Here is a 22,924-nt window from a genome sequence, read left to right on the forward strand (position 1 = left end):
GAACGTGGGTGGAGGGTGGGGTGTTATTGTTTAATGGTTATGAAGTGTCAGTTCTGGATGATGAAAAAGTTCTAGAGATGGCTAGTGGTGATAGTTACACACAATGAATGTACTTAATGTCACTGAATGGCACACTTAAAAATGGTTAAAATGGTAAATTTTATGTTATGTATATCTTACCACAATAAAAAAGAATTGGGCGTTTGCTTTTTACACACAAAAGAAAGTACATCCTCTCTTTGATGAGATGAACATATAAGACGCTGACTATGCACGTATCAGAACAGGCTTGTAACTTATTTCTGTCAGAAGCAAGAATCGGGAAGTAGGAAACTCATAGCTCCAAAAATACAGACATTACATTTTTCACCTCTTCTATTTCCCTCTAACCACTATCAAACATTACCTGTGTTTTAAAGAGTTCACTGCAATTCTGGAACAATTTTGAGGATGTCTGATATTTCCCAGACAAGCCTTTTTTTTCCTTAAGGTTTTCCAAATATGTCTCCACCTCTTCTGCCTGGAAAAATGGAGAAAACACAAAGTATTTAACTTACCTTTCACAACTAAGATATGTAGAAGATAACAAATAGATTGCTTATGTTACAAATATAGTTTTGGGTTTGCTATTTTAAAAATTAACAGCATCAGATAAAGACTCTATATAATAGTATCCAAAAATCTAACAGATTAATGTAATTAAACTCTGAAGTACAGAATTCTAGTCTATGGCTCACAAAGGGTAGTTCCTCTAAAAATTCTCAGAAGACTGGGAAGCTGTCAGGGTCCACAGGGTTTTGCCACAAGAAAATAAATTTATAAGAATTACCTGAATAAATTAACACCACCAACAAAAAGATATACTTGTGCTCATAAGCTAAGATAGAGCACAAAATTGTTGTAGGTTTTCACAGCCCACTGCTGATACTCTGAAAAAAACTCATCATTTCTGTGGCTTCATCTATCAGTTCCGTGATTTTTCTCCCATACCTACATCCCTAATCTTGCCCTCTTTTTCCTAAGCTCCAATTTCACATCTCCAACTATCTGCTTGTCATTTCCATAATTCTGTCCTGTGGCAATCCAAAATAATTATTACATTCTTAGCTTGTACTACCTACGAAGACTGAATCTGCTAAGCTCTTAACCAATTTATCTCAAGTTTCTAATGTATGAAATTTTTAATTGTAAATTCAATTAGCGATCGATTAAAAGAAAAGGATCAACGATATTTCACACCCTATTCTGAAGATATTATCATTTATCTCTAAATTCTTCAGTCCTTTTAGTCCTCCCTGTCATATCAACCCTATCCAATGTTGTGTAACAAAAGCAAAAAACAATCACCAACACCGCAAAAAAGATCATGTGAAACCCTAATACTAGGCAGAAATTCAGACTGCTTAAGGTCTGAAAAAATGACTGGCTGATGGACATTCTTTAAGGTTTTTTAAAGACTACTCAGATTATCTTTGAAAAGAAACCTCAAGAATAGCAAGGGAAATGTCAAAAATAAATAAATAATGATGCAAATAGGGGAACAGAAACAGAATGAAAAGGGCCTGAAAAATCCATCTTGGAGCCCTATATCTTCAATGCTCAAGTACAGTGTATTATGGCAATTCTGAAAGCGTGGTCTGTGGACCCTTTCACGAGGTCTAAGAGGTCAAAACTATTTTCATAACAATAATAATAATGATGATGTTATTTGCCATGAACTGATAGTGCAAAAGCAATGACAGGTAAAACTGTTGCCCCTTATCAGGCACCAAGGCAGTGGCACCTAACTGTACTAGTAGCCACTGCACTCTTCACAGTCATAAACTTGCAGTTAAAAAAAAAAAAAAGCCAGTTTTACATAATAAGGTCCTTGATGAAGCAGTAAAAATTATTAATGTTATCAAATCTGGACCTTTGAGTATATGCCTTTTTTAATATTCTATGAGACAAAATAGAAAGTATGCAAAATACTATAAATGATCGTCTTGAGATAAAGCACTTGGCAACTGCTTTGACTTGTCAGCTGAACTAACCACTTTTTTCATCTACTTGAGAGAATGAGTGTCGAACTAGTTATTCAGACTTGGTTATTCAGGAGATATTTTTTTGAAAATGGGCAGAGGGAGGCTGTCACTTCGAGGAAGACAACTGACAGTATTCAATACCGATGATAAAATTTGAGCTTTCAGGGCCGGCCCAGCAGCACAAGCAGTTAAGTGCGCGCGCTCCGCTGCGGCGGCCCAGGGTTCACTGATTCGTATCTGGGGCGTGCACCGATGCACCGCTTGTCGGGCCATGCTGTGGCAGCGTCCCATATAAAGTGGAGGAAGATGGGCATGGATGTTAGCCCAGGGCCAGTCTTCCTCAGCAAAAAGAGGAGGATTGGCAGATGTTAGCTCAGGACCCACCATCCTCACAAAAATAAATAAATTAATTAAAAATTTGAGCTTTCAAGCAAAAACTGGAATTTTTATTTTTATTTATTTATTTTTGCTGAGCAAGATTAGCCCTGAGCTAACATCTGTGCCCATCTTCCTCTATTTTGTATATGGAATGCTGCCACAGCATGGCTTAATGAACAGTGGTCTGCGCCCGGGATCTGAACCTGTGAACCCCAGGTCACTGAAGCGGAGCACGCAAACTTCACCACACCACCGAGCCGGCCCCCCAAAACTGGAATTTCGGAAAACTTCTATCTGCCTCACTGTGAGCGTACCAGCTTCCAATACCTAAGGAGTTTCTGATGAGACTGAAGGGTGATATTAACAAATGTAATTGTGAGTTAATTGTAAAATGAGTTAATATTTGGAAAGTTTATATAATTCAGTCAACCAATATTTTCTAAATGACCAATGAATGATGTTATAAAATCAGCACAACACACCAATTTATTTTAATATAACAGAGCACAGAAAAAGTTCACTGATATGGTTCAGATTTCACATTGCAACTAACCTTTAGGAAACTCCACTTGTTACATTTTGGTATAGTACCAAAGAACACTATCCACAATTATCTGAAAACTCTGTTAAAATACCATTCCCTTTTCCAACTACATATCTGTGTGAGGCCACATTTTGCGCATATACTTCAACCAAAATAACACATTGCAAAGACTAAGTGAAAGAGATATAGAATCCAGCTGCCTTCTATTACCCCAACATTAAATAAAGAGATTTGCAAAAATACAAAATAACACCATTCTTCTGGGTTTTTTTGAAAAACAGTTATTTTTCATTAAAAATATTTTTTATATTAACATGCAATGAGTTTATTATTGCTAGTTTAAAATTAATAAATATTTCTGTATTTTCCTAGTTTTAGTTTCTAATATAGTAAATCACACGAACAAAGGCTTTCTGGAGTCTGTAGTAATTTTAAAGAATGTAACAGAGTTCTGAGACCAAGCAGTCTGAGAATTGCTGGTACAATAGCTCCACAAATTGGGAAGTACAGATTCTAGTTTCAGCTCTTCTCCTCCATAGCTACACGACACTCCTTCCTCTATCGTGTTGGGACCCAATGATCTCTAACATCCAAGAAGTCTGTTAATTTTATGTTCCTTACCTTGAAGTTATAGATTTCATTGTAACAATCAGCACTTTTCAGATACCAGGTTACATTCAAAGATGCATCACAAGGTTCTCCATCAACTATAAAAGAAGAAATCTTTGTGACTAAAAGATGATTCCCAAACAAAGCATTTTTCCTAAACTGTCAGCCCACACCCCATTTATTTACTGCTAAACTGAGATACTCAAAGACCATCCCTTCTCCAAACATTAGGTAATGAAATAATATACATAAAAAGAACTGGATATTCTTCACATAAAACTAAGTATTGCTCTTCATAGAAAGAAACAGTAGTTAAGCCGTTTTTTACCTCTGAAACTATTTATCTATTTTTATGCTTTAAAACCTCAATCTCTGGTTCTCTGTTGGGAAAAACCTGGAAGTAATAAAGCAGACCTAAGTTAAAACCAGTCTTCTATGATCATTCAAACATTTATTAAGCAGAGCACTTAAGCATACAAAGCTACGTGGCACTGTGTTAGGCCAAAGAGAGGAATTAGAGGGAAACAAATTACTAAAGACGCTTAAACAGGCTACATTCTAGTTGGAAAGACAAGGAGTAATATTAGGAATGTCACAAGGAAATATTTACAATAGTTCCACTAAGGGAAAAATTCATGGCTTAGCCCTTAAAAGATATCAAGATTGGATAGAAAGAACTATGAACAAAAAGCAAACCTAGCTGGGAAAGGCAGAAATAGGAAAAGTAAAGACAAAGAGTATTAGATTCTGTTCAAAACCCACTTGAGGCCTCAAGGAATCTCATGAAATCATCGAGGCCTCATGTAACTCAATGAACATAGTTTGGAACACAATATTCTAGAGGACCAAGGCATTAGTCAGAAGACTTGGGAGCATAAATCTGACTATATATCGGATTAGCTGTCTCACCTGAGGGGAAGTCAGTATTCTCCTTTATCTTTGATTCCAGGTGTGGAACAGAAAATATACTAGAGATACCTACTTTATGCAAAGGTGACAACAATAAACATGACTGCATCTAGGAACCTACTTTTGGTTCTTAACAAAAGAAGCACACCTAAAATTATAAGCTTTCCCTTTTTTTTGTTTTAAACTGTTTTCTCAAACTAATTTTTAAGTGATACACTTTTACAAGGCTCAATTAAAATACACAAAAATCTGACATGTTAAATAGAATTTATGGAAATGATAAAAAGGATATTGTAATCTTGCTATGAATTAACTACTCAGAAGAACCACACAGAGACAGGATTACTTAATAAAAGTCAGGAAGAAAATTCCCTAAATAGGAGATTTGCAGAGCAACTTGGCTTCAAAGATACTATTTATGTTAAAAGACACCGTTTAGAACTTTGAATGGACGGCTTCAAGAGATAAGGAAAACAGTCTTGCCAATTTCATGAAAAGCTATGTACCATACCCACAAAAGTATAAAATCAGAGACAAGGTAAATATGAGAACGCAAAGAAGTAACAAAATGAAAGATAATGTAATTTTTAAGGAGCCACAAATCTTCCAAAAACAAAAAAATACAGACACTTCGAAATGTGCAGCTTGTGTAACATGGTGAAACACTATTAGATCAAAATACAGGTGAAAAAAGACTGTACATAAAAGGACAGAAGAGCATATAGGCTGTCAGGCTATTCCAAAAGCAGAATAGTGCTATCTCGAAAAGCTACTCTTACCTAGTAAACCAACCTCACAAGACCAGTGTGTGAGAGTAGATTTGATTTAAATCATTAGTCAGGAGATTATATTTCCACAGACACAGTACATTCTTCATAGAAATTCTACCTGCCCCCTTCACCCCCACTAGACGGTAAGCTCAATAAGAGAAAGGGCCTTTTCTATTACTTTCCTGCTTCTAAAACAGTGCCTGGCACATAGCAGGTTTTTAATAACTATTTACTAAATGATTAAAAATAAAAAATCATCGAACTATGACTTGTAACTTTGAACTTTCATGGAGAGAGCCATGCATAGAAGCACACATGGATGATCTGGATTTTTATCTCTGATATTGAAATGGAGCTATCCATGACCATTTATTCTCTAAAATAAAGCCGGCTTCAGAAATAAAAAGAAGCTATTCTTTAATACACAATGGGATATTTTGGATTCAGATACAGTGGTTTTCCCACTGGACAAACTCGTTTTGTTCCACATAATCTCTATTTCCTGATAATATCTTTGAGCTTCCTTCTCCAAAGATCCAGGGGGCAAAATACTCCTTTTGTAAACAAAAGATTTACTGAACATATTCATTCAGAGCCAATGGTCTGACAAACCTAGGCTACGTGTTCAGCAAACATCTAACAAGAACACAAAAGCAAAATGGGTGGTATCTCTATGACTCAGAACAGATTAAAACACCACGCAGGCAATCAACCAACAGACTGTCTAGCTACAGATCGTAAAGACCAGAAAAATAAGGGAAGAAAATAAAGTTCACACAAGTAAGTATACTGAAGATTATTCACTGAAAGGACCTTAGTTATACTACGTATGTTTATACCTAGATAGTGCCGGACTATTAAATTTCAGAACTTATGTTGAGAGTAGACAATCAGAGGGAGGAAACACGTTATTTAAAAGCTTAAAGATCACTCAAAAACTCAAATAAAAATTTCATGAAATGCAAAAACTCACATTTCAGGAAGATAGATGTATTTTTGAAGAGGATCTTTCCAAAACTAAAATAATTTTTCCCCTGCAAAGATAAAGGAGAGAAAGATAATTAGCATCAGATCACTTTAATTCCCAAGGCAGACTATAACTGGTAAACAACCTAAATTTATGAAACTTTCAAGTTAGTTTTCTTAACAAAAAAAGACATCATTTGCCTTCCTTTTAGTAAAATTCAACCACATCCAAACTGCAGGATTTTGCAGCTTGATGCAGAGACATGATTTTTTCCCCACAGGCCATTAAGCAAGGACTCTAGTAGGGAGGCTGCTAGAAACCCCAACTTAACTTCAATTTTCATGGGAAGTACTCCTTAATCAGTTAATTCCCCTTACTGACTAATCACTGTGCAGAATAACCAATCGTTTCTTCAAATAAACTATTCCACAAGCAGATAACCAGACTTAACTATTAACCCTTTTAGTAACAAGTAAATATCTAAAACTGAGAAATTGAAGATCTTCACCAAACGAACAAAAGCTGTAATGCTTGCCATATAAAAGCTCAAATAAGATCTGGACATTACAACCACTGAGCAAAGCAGAATGAAACAAAACGGCCACCGTGGTTTTAACAGAACTAATGCTTTTCGACATTTCCTGCTCACAGGACTACAGCTCTTACCCGAATGAGGTTTAAAAGGGGGGAAGGGAGCGATGGGCAGAAAGGGTCAACCTGCCTAGTTAATTGTCCAAAAGAAAGACCAGCCTTACCATATCAAATTTTGGAATACTATTTCTTTCATTTTAGCCATTCTCATGTTAAAATGCACTTTTTAAACGCCTAGGCTTCCTAATCATACAGCAAAGCTTAGAAAAGTTCATTTCAAAGTTCAAACGAAATCAAATAACTTCGTGAGTAGAATTATGCAGCAACAAAAAAGTGCAGAAAAAAGAAAAATAGAGAGAGACGCCTATTTACATATCCATCTCATTCAACCCGGGGGCCACTGGATTCTGTGAAACTTCAGCTGAAAGAGAAACCATTCTCCACCTATACATGAAGTTTACTTGTCTCAAGTCAGACACTGAAAGTTCTCTGACTTAGCCGATAAAAAGCCGCTCCACCACTCCTCTCCGCTCCTAAAGTGGCTCTGGCATTCCTGCTAATCAACCCACAGAAACGCACGGCTTTCCACTCTAGGGAGGTGGATCCCTGTTAACTAGCCACACGGCCGCTCCCAGCAATTTCAGCGCTTTGGAAGCGGACTTTTACGAACCTTCTTGGACCCCTTGGGCCGCCGTAGCCCCACCCCTTGCTCCTCCAGGCTCAGTTGCCTCAGAAGCAAAGACTCACCGACCGCATCGGAATGTGCCACTTGGATCGGTCAGCAGCAGCAACGGGTGCCGGTCCTATACCGAAGAGAGACAGTGGGGACGGCTGAGCCCCCAGAAGAAGAATGGCAGGCAGCACCTGAAGCCACGCAGCCGCCGCCATCTTCACAGCCATGGATTGCCTACCGAAAGCATTTCACCTTCTTCCGGTTCGTCCCGCCCTCTTCCGGCTCAGCTCTGGGGGCGGGATCATCCGGGTCCTCGAAATCTCGCGGGGCCTATTAGTTTTGCGACCCAGCGGCTCCTCCTGCATTTGGTCGTCACGGCTTCGTGTGAGCTTTTGGATGTGCTGCGCAGGCGTCCTCTTCTTGTAATCTGGTCACCTTGGAGCCTGAGGATGATCACGAGTAGCCATCTCCGCTTTGGTGGGCTCTTCTCCTCTCTCCTAGTCCTTAAAGGGTTTGGGGACCAGGCAAGCATCTCTGCTCCTCCCGTTCGCCCCAGGCCTCATCCCGTTTAAGTCAAAGTCAGACACCGGCGCCAGAAGCCTGGGAGAGCCATAAGTCTGGCTGCCTGTTTGGCGTCTAGTAGTGAGTTCTCGGTTTCCAGAGGTATTTAAGCAAAGACTGGAATTTGGCCGTGGTGGAGCAGAAGCGATTCCTAAACTGGTGTAATAGATAACTCCTTAAAAAAGCCCCTTCTAGCCCTGAAGAGTATGATGCTACGGTAGAGTTTGGCCGCAGAACATCACCTTCCGGCAAAGAGCTGGCCGGCATTTTCTACTCAACTAAAAACCGGGAAAGAGTGGGTCAGGTTTCAATATCTGGCATGACCGCCGCTGAGATAGACCATCTCGTTACTTCCTGGTTCTCAAGCTCCTGATTTTCATCCTCTAGGGCTCTGAGTGCACGCCCCCTCCACTGCAAAGACAGTTGTGGTTCCTAATGAAAGCAGTTACTCATCAGCCACTCATAACCAAGAAAAATATGCTAAATAAATCCCTGTAGAAACGCTAGTTTGGGCCTGGAAATCCAGGAGCAGGAATTGATTTGTCACTCCTTAAGGACCTGGAGGGGACTCCACTTCCCAGAAACTTGACGGTGGTGAAGCGCTGGTTGTAATTTAGAAAGACGGCCAATCGGCGTTTTGAAAAGATCGCTCGCAGACTTGGCCTGAGAGCTGGAAGCCAATCGTATTGACTGGGAGGCCATGGACGCTGCCGGGAAAGAGGAAATCAGGTAAAGGCCCAGTGGTTCTGCAGGGACCGACTCCAGGGTCCTGGAGGCAGGGTATAGCACCAGAAAGTACCCGAAAGCAACATTCTGGCTTTGAACGTTTTGTCGATTGTTTGATTGACCTTATTTGCATGTTTGATATTCGTGCACTTCATCTTTATCATTTTTTTCTCCATTCCCCAGGGAATTAGTTGATATTAATAGCTAGCCCCTCATAAAATATTTTCAGGATGGTTAACAAAACAGTGGAAGAGGTGTGGTCAGAACTCTAACACATGAATTTCAAGCATGTTGCTTTCCAACTTCAGCTATACCCAACTCTTCCTATATCATTCCAGAGCTCATTCTTCAAAGCTGGAAAGAGAAGACTGCAAATTTCTCTTGTCTTTGGAAACCTGATTAAAAGAAACAGTGACAAAGCCTGAGTCAATGAAGGATTTGATTACTTCCACGATAAACAATTTTTAGTATGGCCAAGTGTATCTGTCTGGGCTTGTTTTCATAATATTTTGAAATTTGTGTTCAATCAACTTCCTGTGTAATCATGGGAATGCTGACTACGGCTGTATTGAGGACACCTCTGCATGAAGGCCAGTGTTTTTTTTCCCCTTATAGCCGATAGTTGTTTTAATCATATGGAGGCTAATTTAAATATATATACTCAAGTGGCAATATATATACGTCTTGTTCACATTCTATTCCAAGAACTGCTCTCCTGGGAACTTAGTTTTAAAAAACATTAGCCCCTAGATTGTCAGCATCATCTTAAAAAGCAAAAGATTTTCCTTTTACATGTGTTTCTATTATTCTAGCGCCTTGCACGTACCTCTATTAAAGCATTTGTCAGGTTGATTTGTGATTGTTGGTTAGGCTCTTGCAGAAAGCTCAGACAAAATCCTTCATATCTTCTTCAGAGTCCAGCACTCAGTAAGAATATTCTGAAAATATTTTGTTGAATAAATAGGTGTGTGAGTTGTTTTTGTTTGTTTGGTTTGGGAGTTTTTGTTTGTTTTTGCTGCTTCAGATTTTATTTTTGTAGTCATAGCCTTCAGTCATTATTTTAAACGAAGCCTTTCTCATAAGTGACAGTGATCTTTTTCCATTGCTTTCAGGGTAATCTGAGAACTTGATGTTTTGATGTTTACCTTGGGTGATTTACAAAAGGAGGTTATTCTGCAGCACACATGCTATCATGTTATGTGATGGCCGTGACACAGTTTTGCATTGCAGAGGTTTATTTCCCATGTTCATACTATGGTTAAAGAAGATACAAAAATTGGATTCACAAACCCTGTGTAAAATAAGTTTCTTAAAATGTCTTTTTATTTAGTGTTGAAGATGAAGCTGTGGATAAAAACGTTTTCAAAGACTGCAGCAAGATTGCTTTCTACAGGTAAAGAGAGGAAATGTACTGCCTAGATCAAAACATTTCTGACAATATTTCAAAATTGATGTTTATTAAATTTTGAGAACTGATAGGCTTTCTTAGGAGAGGGTCAATTAAGAATATAATGATTAAGAAATTCATCAGGATGGGGGCCGGCCCCGTGGCTTAGTGGTTAGGTGCACGCTCTGCTACTGGTGGCCCGGGTTCAGATCCCGGGCATGCACCGACGTACTGCTTCTCCGGCCATGCTGAGGCGGCGTCCCACATACAGCAACTAGAAGGATGTGCAACTATGACATACAACTATCTACTGGGTCTTTGGGGGGAAAAAAAAAAAGGAGGAGGATTGGCAATAGATGTTAGCTCAGAGCCAGTCTTCCTCAGCAAGAAGTGGAGGATTAGCATGGATGTTAGCTCAGGGCTGATCTTCCTCACAAAAAGAAAAAAAAAAAAAATTCATCAGGGGCCGGCTGGGTGGGGCAAGCAGTTATGTGCGCGCGCTCCTCTGCAGCAGCCTGGGGTTCGCCGGTTTGGATCCGAGCGCGCGCCGATGCACTGCTTGGCAAGCCATGCTGTGGCAGCGTCCCATATAAAGTGGAGGAAGATGCGGACAGATGTTAGCCCAGGGCCAGTCTTCCTCAGCAAAAAAAGAGGAGGATTGGCAGATGTTAGCACAGGGCTGATCTCCTCACAAAAAAAAAAAAGAAATTCATCAGACAGGAGACATTCACCTTTAATTTTATACACTTACTACTGTATTATTTAAATTTCTCAGTAAACAGGTATTTTATTTTAAAAGTCAAAGTGTTTTTAAACTAATATTAAAATGTTATGTTTTTGGATAGATAATACTTTTTTTTTTTTTGTGAGGAAGATCAGCCCTGAGCTAACATCCGTGCTAATCCTCCTCTTTTTTTTTTTGCCGAGGAAGACCAGCTCTGAGCTAACATCTATTGCCAATCCTCCTCCTTTTTTTCTTTTTATCCCCAAAGCCCCAGTAGATAGTTGTATGTCATAGTTGCACATGCATCTAGTTGCTGTATGTGGGACGCGGCCTCAGCATGGCCGGAGAAGCGGTGCGTCGGTGCGCGCCCGGGATCCGAACCCGGGCCGCCAGTAGCGGAGCATGCACACTTAACTGCTAAGCCACAGGGCCAGCCCATGGATAGATAATACTTTTACATGTTTCAAAAATCAAATAATATAAAAAGATATACATTGAAAAGTGTTACTCCCATTCCTATCCCCTTCTACCCCATTCCTCATCTTGTCCCTATAAGTAACCAGGTTTATTAATTTCTTATTTATCCTTCCAGTATTTCTTTTTGTAAATACATATATTCTTACATCACTGCCTTGCTTACACCACTCTGGCGATTGTCCTCTCTTTTTACAGCTGTATAGTATTCCATTGGGTAGATGTACTATCATCTATTCAGTCTCTCTCCTATTTCTAGACCCTTGGGTTGTTTTTCATCTTTTACTGTAATATCACTGCCACAATGAAAAGCTATACCTATGTCATTTCCTACACATGCAAATGTATTTATAAGATGAATTTCCAGGAGCAGGATTACTAGGTCAAAGAGTAAATGTGTTTGAAATTTTAACTATTACCAGCTATTCCTCCATAGGGATTGTACCATTTTATACTCCCAGCACTACTATATAAGATTATGTTGCCCCAGAGCCTCAAAAAAGATTTCTTTAAAATCTTTTTTTTTAAGTATTTACCTTTAGATGGTCCTAAAACTGAAATCACAAAATAACATATCATGTACCATAACTTTCTAATTTATTCACACTGTTTTAGAGGAAGAAAATCATATCATTTTAATTCTGAACTGGTACGTTAAAGGGAATTCTATAGTGAACTCCTGGTCACCTTGTTAAACTGCTAGATTATATTGGATTTCCACTAGAATTTACTGAATTTCTATTAAAGTATACATTTCATGGAAAGAGGGAAGGGAATTAGCAAGCTAATTAATGTCATCTATGTAAACTGCCGCACCTTCTCAATAAAGAGGACAAAATACCATCCTTGAGCAGTGTTATGTTGAACAACTAATACTCTCTGTGCCAACTCACTTACTATCATAACGAATTTTAATGACTTCCACCTGATAATATAGTCTGTTGGATGCTGACAGTCATGATTAGTTCTCAGGCATCTGTATACTCCATATCTCTAGGCGTCAGAAACAGCGGCTTTCCAAGAAGTCCACCTGTCAGGCATTACTAGACTCAGTCACAACGGACAAAGACAGCACTAAATTCCAAATCGTCAGTGAAGCAACTAAGGTGAGATAGAAGTATTTTCTACAGAGAATTATTTTTTTCTATATTTATTTTGGTTGAATGAAGAAAATTTCTAGAAAGGCTAATTAAAAAACCATGTATGCTTCAAAAAAAGCTTTGTTAGAGAAGTAATGTCATCTTTTTCGTATCTACACTAATACTGCCTACTATAAAAGTAATATGAATGTCAACTTATAGATTGCCTGTGTATCAGATGCTTTCCTAGATGTTTTACAAATGTTATTTCCTTTCAGTCAGTCTTCATAATACAACTAAGAGGTATATTGTATTATTTTCAGATAATTTTCAGATAATCCTTCCTTTCCGATAAGGAATTTGAAGTCTAGAAAGTCCTTTGCTCTGAGTCACATAGCTAGGAATCAGAATTTCCACCTGCATCTGTTGCCTCTATCAAGCACCCATATTCTTCCTATCACTATTATGTAACATACAGTTGAGCATGCAGCCTGAGCAAGGTACAAATTCAGTGAATGTCCAAACCTCAGTGCATGTGGGTGAGTCAGGGGAGCAAGGGACTATGCAGTTGAAAACCTAAGTCATAAATGTTCCATCTCAGGCCGGCCCCGTGGCTTAGCGGTTAAGCGCGCATGCTCTGCTGCTGGCGGCCCGGGTTCGGATCCCAGGCGCGCACCGACGCACAGCTTCTCCGGCCATGCTGAGGCCACGTCCCACATACGGCAACTAGAAGGATGTGTAACTATGACATACAACTATCTACTGGGGCTTTGGGGGAAAAAAAGGAGGAGGATTGGCAATAGATGTTAGCTCAGAGCCGGTCTTCCTCAGCAAAAAGAGGAGGATTAGCATGGATGTTAGCTCAGGGCTGATCTTCCTCACAAAAATAAATGAATGAATGAATGTATGTTCCATATCCAGAGCTGCTTCACTAGCAGATCACCATAGTTAATACATACCGAAAGGATTAGAGCAGTATATCTTAAGTGCTTTTTCTTACCTGTCAAGTTGCCACACCTCTTCAGATGGCCACACAGGTGGGCCAGTCATAAAGGAAGTACTCTATGGGCTGGGCTAGGCAGTGTGGCTGTGCACAAGTACCTGATGCTCCCAGGCTGGCCCTGACTTCCAGATCCTCCCTCATCTTCTAAAGGCATCCTAAGCTTCTAAGGCCTCTCAGACAAATCTGACTTCATTGGTAATTCGTATAACTGAAAGACATTGTTAAAGCCATGCAGTCTAGGTCACCTAACAGCTTAGATAGTAACTCCACCAACTAACTAACAAATCCTTGTTAGTTAGTTCCAAGAAGCAGACTGAGAAGAAATCCCCACTTTCACCACAAAGCTGTGAGAGATCTCCCTGTGAGTGCCATAGCTCTTGCCCTATAGTGCTGCACTCGGGATCTCCTCAGAGAAGACAGAACAAAAACTGCCCCACAACGTCAGGAGGTTCTCTATAACATTTGTAAGGCCTTTAATTTAGCAAAGGGTCCCAACTTTATTCCCAGACAGGAGGAGCAGTTGCACAGTAAGGAGGCTACATTCCTGATGAAGCTTTAGAAAGTTTAGCCATTTCATAGATGTGGAATCTTCTAGCATAGCTTTCTTGCCCAAATTCAAGATAGGGGCTAGAATCATATCAACAGTTCTGTGTTCTCTATCCCTGTCCCCAATTCTGGTTACTTAAGGATATAGTTATGGTGGCAGTGAACTTAGTTCATCTCTCTCAACTACACAGATGGGACAGATGGGATGGTTAGCCTTTCTCCAAAACCTATTGCTGCTTTTATACCACCCATTTTTTCTGGAGGAATTTGCCCACTTGCTTGGCATCTTTGACACCTTCAAGTTCTCAGCTCATGGTACCCGTGAAGTCATAGGTTCTCTACTGCTGATCCAAGTCTCCCATAGTACACATCCTTTGGGAGCCTATTTTGATAGCTGTTTGTGGGGAAAGGTAGGGCAACACTAATTTCCTTCCTGGAGAGCCACCTGCCATTTGCGTGTGGTCTAATAGCCTGACAGCCAGCCAAACCCCTGTATTCAGGGTCAGCAGAAGCAGTTGACTCCAGGAAATGCAAGAAATCCACCAGAGACCTTCCAGGAGTCATTAGGCCTGCCACCAGATGTCAGGTACCTTCCTGTCTCATTTTTCCTTCATTTGCTCATTTTGCTTCCTGTCTCCAATATGTCTAACCCTGGAGAATGGTAGCTGTCCCATGGTCAGGGCAGGAATCCCTTTCCATCCTTGGGGAGGGCTCAGTATATTGGGCACCCAAACAATCCACTGTCATGAAGACACATGCTGAAGCAAATAAATGAGGCAAAAGCACCCTGAATACCAGTGTGAGCCAAAATGCAAATTCCTAACACAGCTTGATACCAGTGCAGTTAGTGGTGGATCCCCACACAGCCTTTTACAAGACTTCTCTACACACCTCTCTCTTTGGATCCTGAAAATGTGAGGGACAATGCTGTTCAGGTCAGGTCAGAACCAGAGGCCCCCAGATCTGGATGCCTTCAAAAGAAAAGAAGCCACAGGCCAGGAGGACCCACAAGATCTCAGCATAAGACAGCACATGGCTCAGAAGGGAGCTGAGGAGCCCCGTGATCAAGGGCAAGTTATCTAGGATATCAGCAACATGGCTTCCAAGACTGAGAACTTCAAGGACCCCTTGGAACAGACTTCATGTTCAGGTATTGGAAACGTTGGGGCTGCAGAGGGAATCTGCATGTTCTAATCTCAGGCATATACATGCAAATGTATATGTTTTGGAAGGTCACCCTAAAATTCTGGGCTGAACTCCAATTTAATGCCCTCATTGTCACTTGGAGTTGAGACGGCTAATAGAGACTTAAGGTTTCCTGCCCTCTTTCAGTCTGATAAGGACAACAAGGATCCAGACAGTAATCTCTAAAATTGCCTGAACCTTATATCAAGCTCCCTGCATAGTCAAGGAGCCTCCAGCAGAGGTTGTTTCTGGGATGAGATGGGTGCTTCATGGGAGATTTCACATTAGAATATGGTATGGGTGTGGTCTGGAGATTTAAAACAAGCTGCGTGCATCCACTTACTCAGAATGATAGCTTTTTATTTCAGGTTCAGAGAGACAGAGCCCAAAGTGTAACAGGATCATATTTAGCTCACAGCTGCAGTTCTCAGATATCACTGGTTAGGCAGATTCTGACAAACCCAGCACTCTTAGTGCCTGCCTGCCACCACACCATTAAAATTCTTAAAGCAGTGACTTTGTTGTCAAGATCTGTTGTCAATTTTTGAAATCCTCCTTCCCAATCCCCTTCTCCCAATCTGCCTCTTAATAAGCAACCAGGAAACAGAACCACCATTTATTCAACATTGTCTTAAATCAGGCTGCCATAACAAAATACCATAGACTCAGTATCTTAAACAACAGACATTTACTTCTCACAGTTCTGGAGTCTGGGAAGTCCAAGATCAAGGTGTCTGGTTAGGACCCTCTTCCTGGCTTGTGACTGCCTTCTTACTGTATCTTCACATAGTGGAGAGAGAGCTAACAAGCTGGTCTTGTAAGGGCACTAATCTCATGATCCTACTCTCATGACCTCATCTAAACCCAGTCACCTCCCAAAGACCCCATCACCAAATACCATCATATTGAGGGTTAGGGCTTCAACATATGAATGGGGTGTGGGGGACACAATTCAGTCTATAGCAAACACGATGTTCCTGGGACATAGTAATGTTACAGAACAAGCTGAAGTGTTGTCCTGTATATTGTCACTAGGTCAGGACATCTAGGCTTTGAAGAAAAGCTGGTTGCAGGTTCAAAAGCTTAAGTTTTCTCACATAGGGTCCCGATGTAGTATCTTGCCTATTCCTGATGACCAAATAATCAGGTAGATATTTGATAAAGAAGCTTCCAGAGGAAAATCTAAAAAGAAAGGAGTAAAACATTTTTTTTGAGTAAAACAGTTTTTTAGAACTGTTTTTTCCTACTATTATCAGTTTTTTTATCCTTCAGTGAAAATTTGACCTGGATTGAGAGACAGAAGATCTAGTCTTGTGACTTGACAGCAGGGAATTTATGCTGTCTTCTGAGTCTAGCTAAAAAACCCTGCTAGCAAGGCTATCCGGAACAGAGCTATGTCTTTGACCTACTTTATATTGCTAATTTTGATGCTTTCTCATGACATGGATGACCATTTGGCAACATGTTTACTTTCTTTTGCGGCCTCTCTGCAAGTTTTCACCAGAGACAACACTTCTAGCAGCTTCTCCAAGGATGCAGGGATATCTCTGAGTACTGCCATGAAGTTATCCCTTGCCTCTTCATCTACGCCTGATGAAAATGGGACTTTGCCCAACCACCCACCTCCTCAGCAGATAAGGCACAGCTAATACTTGTTAGCCAGTACTGTTTCTGCAGAAATGTCCAGGAACAGGCAGCTAATTTGGGAACTGGCCAAAGAATCAGAAGCACAGGCTTGTTGTCCTTGGGGAACAGGCTAACAACCAGCATGAACTGGCCAACGTTCTCCTTAGGGAATCAGTGCTTACAATAAACCAACTGGCTGCAACTATGGAAGGGGCAGTTAGTGCCCTACAGCAATTTAATGAACTCTTAGATCACTCTCTGAATCCTGGGAGGTCTTGATCAACAGCTAGGAGAGATTGTTGCTCACTCTTCTAGGCTTTTTAGGTTAACTGTTCCTTACAGTATAGTGAAGACACCTGGTGCCAGAGGAAAAGCAAGATCTACCCAAAAAGAATTTGATGGGGGTCATAATTTCCCTTCTTAATTCCAACTGCCATTTAAATATGTGTTCTAGGACTGTTCTGGTAACTCAGTTACAGTCTCTACTAGTTGTGATTCCCAGTTCTGGGTGAATAAAAATTTTGTTTTAATATAATCAATCCACTGTATCTATGTATCCAATCAATTGGATACATAGATGAGACTGTTTCTACCACATGATTTTTTGCAACCTGTGTGATATTTTTGCCCATGGGGCCAAAAAAACTAGACTTATGGATTACAGACTACCAGGTTTTGTTTTTATTGAGTATGGGAGAAATAAGATAGGAAAAGGGAATAAAGACACTTTTTTTTTTTTTTATGAGGAGGATCAGCCCTGAGCTAACATCCATGCTAATCCTCCTCCTTTTCTGAGGAAGACCGACTCTGAGCTAACATCTATTGCCAATCCTCCTCCTTTTTTTTTTCCCCAAAGCCCGAGTAGATAGTTGTACATCCTTCTAGTTGCTGTATGTGGGACGCGGCCTCAGCACGGCCGGAGAAGCGGTGCGTCGGTGCGCGCCCGGGATCCGAACCCAGGCCGCAAGTAGTGAAGCGCGCGCACTTAACCGCTAAGCCACCGGGCCGGCCCGGAAGTAAAGACTCTTTTCCAGACTATGAGAAGTGAGCCTCTGAATAAAGGTTTATGAAAAACCAGGTAGAGACTTGTAGTACTAAAAGGAACCTCTAAAATGTATTCCTTTCTGTGAATTTATCTCATCTTCTCTGTGTAGGGAGACATTTACACATCTTAAATATTTCTAAGGGAGCAAAGCCCATGCTGTCTCACCTAAACTAAAAATGTTTAGTTATATGTTTCTTCACTTATTTTACATAAATCCATCTTGCTGTAATTTGAGTGTAACTGCTACTATTATCTAAGTATTAACACTAAATAATTTAATCTGACTTCTGTAACTTCTTAACGTATTTTTTCATTGTCATTTCCAATCATCACTAATAGGAGGAATAGATTGAGTAATTTATTTGTGTATTATTTTTTCATAAATGTCCAAACAGGTCCCTAGAGAAGAACAGGAATATCTAGAAATTCTTAATGTTTTAGATAGAAGAATATAACATGTCCGGAAGACTATATCATATCCAGACTTTTACAGAGCAAGGTTTTGGTGGAAGAATCAATAACTGGCAGTTGAGAAGTCCAGGCAAGTGGTTTTTAAACTGTCAACCACAGGGCCGGCCCCGTGGCTTAGCGGTTGGGTGTGCATGCTCCACTGCTGGTGGCCTGGGCTCGGATCCCAGGCGTACACCGATGCGCCGCTTCTCCGGCCACACTGAGGTTGCGTCCCACATACAGCAACTAGAAGGATGTGCAGCTATGACATACAACTATCTGCTGGGGCTTTGAGGGAAAATAAATAAATACATAAAATTATTTAAAAAATAAATAAAATAAACTGTCAACCACAGAGCCTAGGTTTCCATGGAGATGTGTCAGGGCTCAATGCAGGGAGGGGAGGGGGCTCAAAGGTAGGGGCTCTGAGCCACTCCCCACTGTCTTTAACCCAAGTAGCTTTGCTTATTGGACTTCTGAGCGTCTGCTGCTATTAAAAAATAAAAAAATAAGCCAATAAAAACAGCAGCGTGAGCCAGATCATAGAAGCAAATGCATACTAAGGTTAAGGAAATGTGCTTGGAACATGAAAGCTATGTTGGTGATAATAAGAGATAAGAATGAATCTGGATATTGACCTTGAAAAGGGTTACCTATTGGAAAAATTTGCTTACTTAATTGAGTTAAAATGAAAACGAAATGGCAGTTTGACTCTGATTTGTAAGTTTGGTTACGTAAGGTCATTATGGTAAAAGCAGGGTTATTGCCATCTCCTCTCATATAATTAGGATTCTTTCCTGGGCTACAGCCTCAAGAGCAGAACATTCAGACCAGTGTTTGGTTTAAAAAAAAATTAAAGAAAGCTATTTTACTAAAAATAGGAGGAGTGCATGAACTAGATGCAATTTGTTAATCATATAGACAGACAACCTATGTGCCCTCTGCTTAGAAGGTTCTTTCCCATTTGTGCCTGCCCAAAGTCCTACTAATCCCTGAAGGCCCTGCTTAAGTCCCTCCTCCTCCAGAGAGATGTCCCAGAACCTTTCTCCATATAGTCACCATCAGTATCCCCCTTCCTTTTTCTCTCACAGCACTGACTTTCTCCTTCCACTTCAGCACGTATAAAATGCTTTACGTTTACTGTGTATGTGTTTCGTCTCCTCTAAATTGCTGTTTCCCTAAGAGTTTAGTAATCTTTTTTACAGCACATCACAGTACTAGATGCCAAATAATTGTTAGTTGAATTGAATTTGAGAGAGCAATGGAAATATATGTCTAATTTAGGAGACAACACATAATCGAACAGGATTTCAGCTTTATTTGTGTTTGGACACATTTTCAAACCTTAGAATTCTGATGGCACAGGAAGTAATTCAAATATACAAAAGAACAACGTGTAAGCAATAATTACAGTGGGATTGGGGGTGGAGGGAAAGGGGAGATATTGGTCAAAGGGTACAAATTTCCAGCTATAAAATGAATAAGTTCTGGGGATCTACCAAGTATGGCATAGTGATTATAGTTAATAATACTCTTATTATATATGTGAAAGTTGCTAAGAGAGTAGTTCTTAAATGTTCTCATCACAAAAAGGAAATGGTAATTATGTGATGTGATGTAGGTGTTAGCTAATGCTATAGTGCTAATCACTTCATGATATATGAGTGTATCAAATCAACATGTTGTACACCTTAAACTTACACAATGTTACATGTTAATTATATTGCAGTAAAGCTGGAAAAAAATAGTTACAGTATGCTCACTACTACATCATAACCCTGTCTTAAGAATATCTGTAAAAGCAGCCACAGCCACTGCACTGTTTACCTGGTCACTCTTTAGTGTCATGTCACTGTTTAAGTGCCTTGACTACTTTCCTGTATTCTCAAGAGGCATCAGTTCCAATAAGATCATTTTTGCTTGCACCACATTGTACCCGTTCTACACTATGTCACACAGCCTACCCGGCTTAGCCTTTCACGTAACAGACATTACAGTAACAATACATGTACCCAATTGTAACCAGAATTTGGCATCACATTCAGTGAAGGATTTGCAATCGACCAGTGTGGCATGGCACACCAGTTGAAAAACACTGTCTTAAAGTATTTTTCTGATCTAGATGCCTCATTTTGTAACCTAAATCCAGCCATTTCTACTGTCTTGGGGTTTGTTGTTGTTTTGTGTTTTTTTTTTTTAATTCTGTGTTCTCTTTATAATTCTACATTGCTTACATCTCCCGTTGTTGGTAGAATTTTACCTAAATTCACCAGCCTCTTGAGAAAGCTGAGACTATCCCAGTCTCTTGAGAAAGTTCCCCAGGCCTTATTCCCACGTGTACCAGAAGTGCCTGATTTTAGTGCAGCAAACCTCATTCATCTAGAGAACCCCAATGCCGCCATTTTACTCTCTATTCTTTTCTATTATGTGGCTTGTTAGCCTTCATCTTTCATTCAGCTAGAATCCAATTACTTTGGTTTTAACACCAAACTCTTATTCTTAACATATCTATAGTTAATGGCCATGTGTTCCAGTTTTCCAAGAGCAGTTTCAGTTTATGCCTGTCATCCAGTATAATTGTTAATAGAGACCCCTTTCACTCTTAAAGGTCCTGGTCTGGACAGTTATAAGTTTGCCTAGCCATAGAACATATAGAAGGTGTTTCTTGTCTCTACCAGAGGTATAGCCAAGCAGGTACATACATAGATTGAGGAGCTTTTTCCTTCGTGATTGCTGTTGTTCACCAGTTTGCTTGGCCTATAATAATTTTATTTTATTATTATTATTATTTTTTTTTTTTGGTGAGGAAGATTGGCCCTGAGCTAACATCTGTGCCAGTCTTCCTCTATTTTATATGTGGGATGCCACCACAGCATGGCTTGATGAGCAGTGTGTAGGTCTGCGCCTGGGATCCAAACCCACAAACTCCAGGCCGCCGAAGCGGAGTGCACGAACTTAACCGCTATGCCACCAGGCCAGCCCTAGCCTATAATAATTTAAACATAGTTTTATAATTATTGTAATTTGACTGTAGAACTGACCATCGCTGGAGTAACTCATTGAAATTAATCTCATGTATCTTTTCCCAGGTTCCTCTCTTGGCTGAAATTTCTGGTATAGAGGGAAATATCTTCAGGCTTAAAATCAATGAAGAAACTCCCCTGAAACCTAGGTACGAAGTTCCTGATGTCCTCACAAGCAAGCTAAGCACTGTAAGGTAAGCCAAGGAACAAAATATCTTGGATACACCCTCAATATGTTCTTTTACCGTACCTTGTGTAGTAGATTTTGTATGCGCCTCCTATTTTGACTATTCAAGGCTACAATCATTTGCAGAGCTAGTTTTCAGTTATTAGGGAATAGATTTATCCATTTTGTCTAGTATCCATTCTGTTTTCTCTTCATCCACCATTTGACTCATCAGCACGTATTAATGAGGAGAGGCAGAGCCTTTGATCCCTGCTCTCCTTCTCACAAAGAAAATGGTTTATCAACCAGACTGTGGGAGCAAGTAGAAGGAGAGCTATTTAATTTACTCACTCACATTAGCATCAGGGCTCCAGAGATCTAATACACTAGTCAAACTCCCATGCTTACAGTAATTTATCAGTTAGACTGATTCACTTTTAATTAAACATAGTCTCAGAAGTCTAACATGTAATTTGACTTAGAATCAGAGATAAATTAATAATCAGTGTCTAGTGAAAAAGAATCTTTGGGGATTAAAGCATTTTTCATATACCTGTGGAATCATTATCAGTTCTCAGCACACTTTCCAGTGATATGTCAAATGGTTCTGTGTATTTATTTCTGTTGTTTTTTCATATTATTTCACTAAGGAAATATAAAATTATGCCAGATGCTTTAATTTTCACTACATCATTATCATAGTTTTATGCATATTATTTTTTCCCTGAAAATCTAGTAAAAAGTCAATAGATTATAAGGAGAAATTAATTCAGTTATGATAGAACCATCAGAAATTTAAAATATATCTATTCATTAAAGCACTATATGCCAAGAACTTAGGAAACAGAAATTATAAAAGACTTCTCAAGGCTTTGCAGTTTGGCAAGTGGGTGTATGTATGTGTATATGTGTGTGTGTGTGTGTGTGTGTGTGTGTGTGTGTTTATATCTACACACATATATATCCAATATATTATATTTTACTATCCTGGAGAATTCACTTTACTAGTAGATCCTTTGACATTTTTACATCTGTGTTCATAAGTAAAATTAGTCTGTAGGGGTTTTTTTCTGTGCTATGTTTGGGGGTCAGGGTGATATTAGCTTTGTGTAGTAAATATGGTATGTTAGTTCTGCTTCTGTTCCAACCTCTTTCTAGAGGGCCGTTGGCTGCTGCGCTATCTAGGAAGCTAAAAACTACATTTCTCCATTTCCCAGGCTCCCATGTAGCTAGTTTCTGATGTAATTCAGGTTTCACTAATCAGATGCACTTCCAGGTATCTTGATTTCAGAACTGAGTTGCCTATTTTGCTGGTATGCATTTGGAAGCTGTAGAATGGCTCTAGAGCCAAACTAGTTAGGGCAGTGGTTTCCTGATCTCTGGATTGCAGCTAAGGGTGCATGATCCTGGAGCGTAGTAGTTGCCATAGTGACTTCTGATTACCCAACTTTCTGATTGTAGCTG

General features: G+C 39.8%; 2 protein-coding genes across 10 annotated transcripts in view; one reads left to right on the plus strand and one right to left on the minus strand.

Annotated features, from left to right (window-relative positions):
• The window catches only part of TMEM87A (transmembrane protein 87A), a 37,056-nt gene extending 29,322 nt beyond the window's left edge, over nt 1-7,734 (minus strand). Inside the window, exons 1-4 of one of the 4 annotated variants that reach the window (XM_087425817.1) lie at nt 7,540-7,734; nt 6,208-6,268; nt 3,568-3,653; nt 407-520 (exon numbers count right to left, since the gene is read on the minus strand). In XM_087425817.1, the coding sequence (XP_087281943.1) occupies nt 407-520; nt 3,568-3,653; nt 6,208-6,268; nt 7,540-7,692 (414 nt within the window). In that variant the 5' untranslated portion in view covers nt 7,693-7,734. The remainder of the gene's footprint in view (nt 1-406; nt 521-3,567; nt 3,654-6,207; nt 6,269-7,539) is intronic. The other 3 variants (XM_087425802.1, XM_087425827.1, XM_087425811.1) reach the window with 3 other exon arrangements.
• GANC (glucosidase alpha, neutral C) overlaps nt 7,681-22,924 on the plus strand; it is an 80,166-nt gene continuing 64,922 nt past the window's right edge. For 5 of the 6 annotated variants that reach the window (XM_004421461.3, XM_087425761.1, XM_087425765.1 and 2 more), the window contains exons 1-4: nt 7,681-8,755; nt 10,083-10,145; nt 12,335-12,443; nt 21,361-21,488. In XM_004421461.3, the coding sequence (XP_004421518.1) occupies nt 8,727-8,755; nt 10,083-10,145; nt 12,335-12,443; nt 21,361-21,488 (329 nt within the window). In that variant the 5' untranslated portion in view covers nt 7,681-8,726. Of the gene's footprint in view, nt 8,756-10,082; nt 10,146-12,334; nt 12,444-16,631; nt 17,045-21,360; nt 21,489-22,924 lie in introns of those variants that run through there. The other variant, XM_087425782.1, reaches the window with a different exon arrangement.

This window comes from Ceratotherium simum, chromosome 3 (assembly GCF_057802395.1).
Source record: "Ceratotherium simum simum isolate JZ-2026a chromosome 3, ASM5780239v1, whole genome shotgun sequence".
NCBI classification, from domain to species: Eukaryota; Metazoa; Chordata; class Mammalia; order Perissodactyla; family Rhinocerotidae; genus Ceratotherium; species Ceratotherium simum.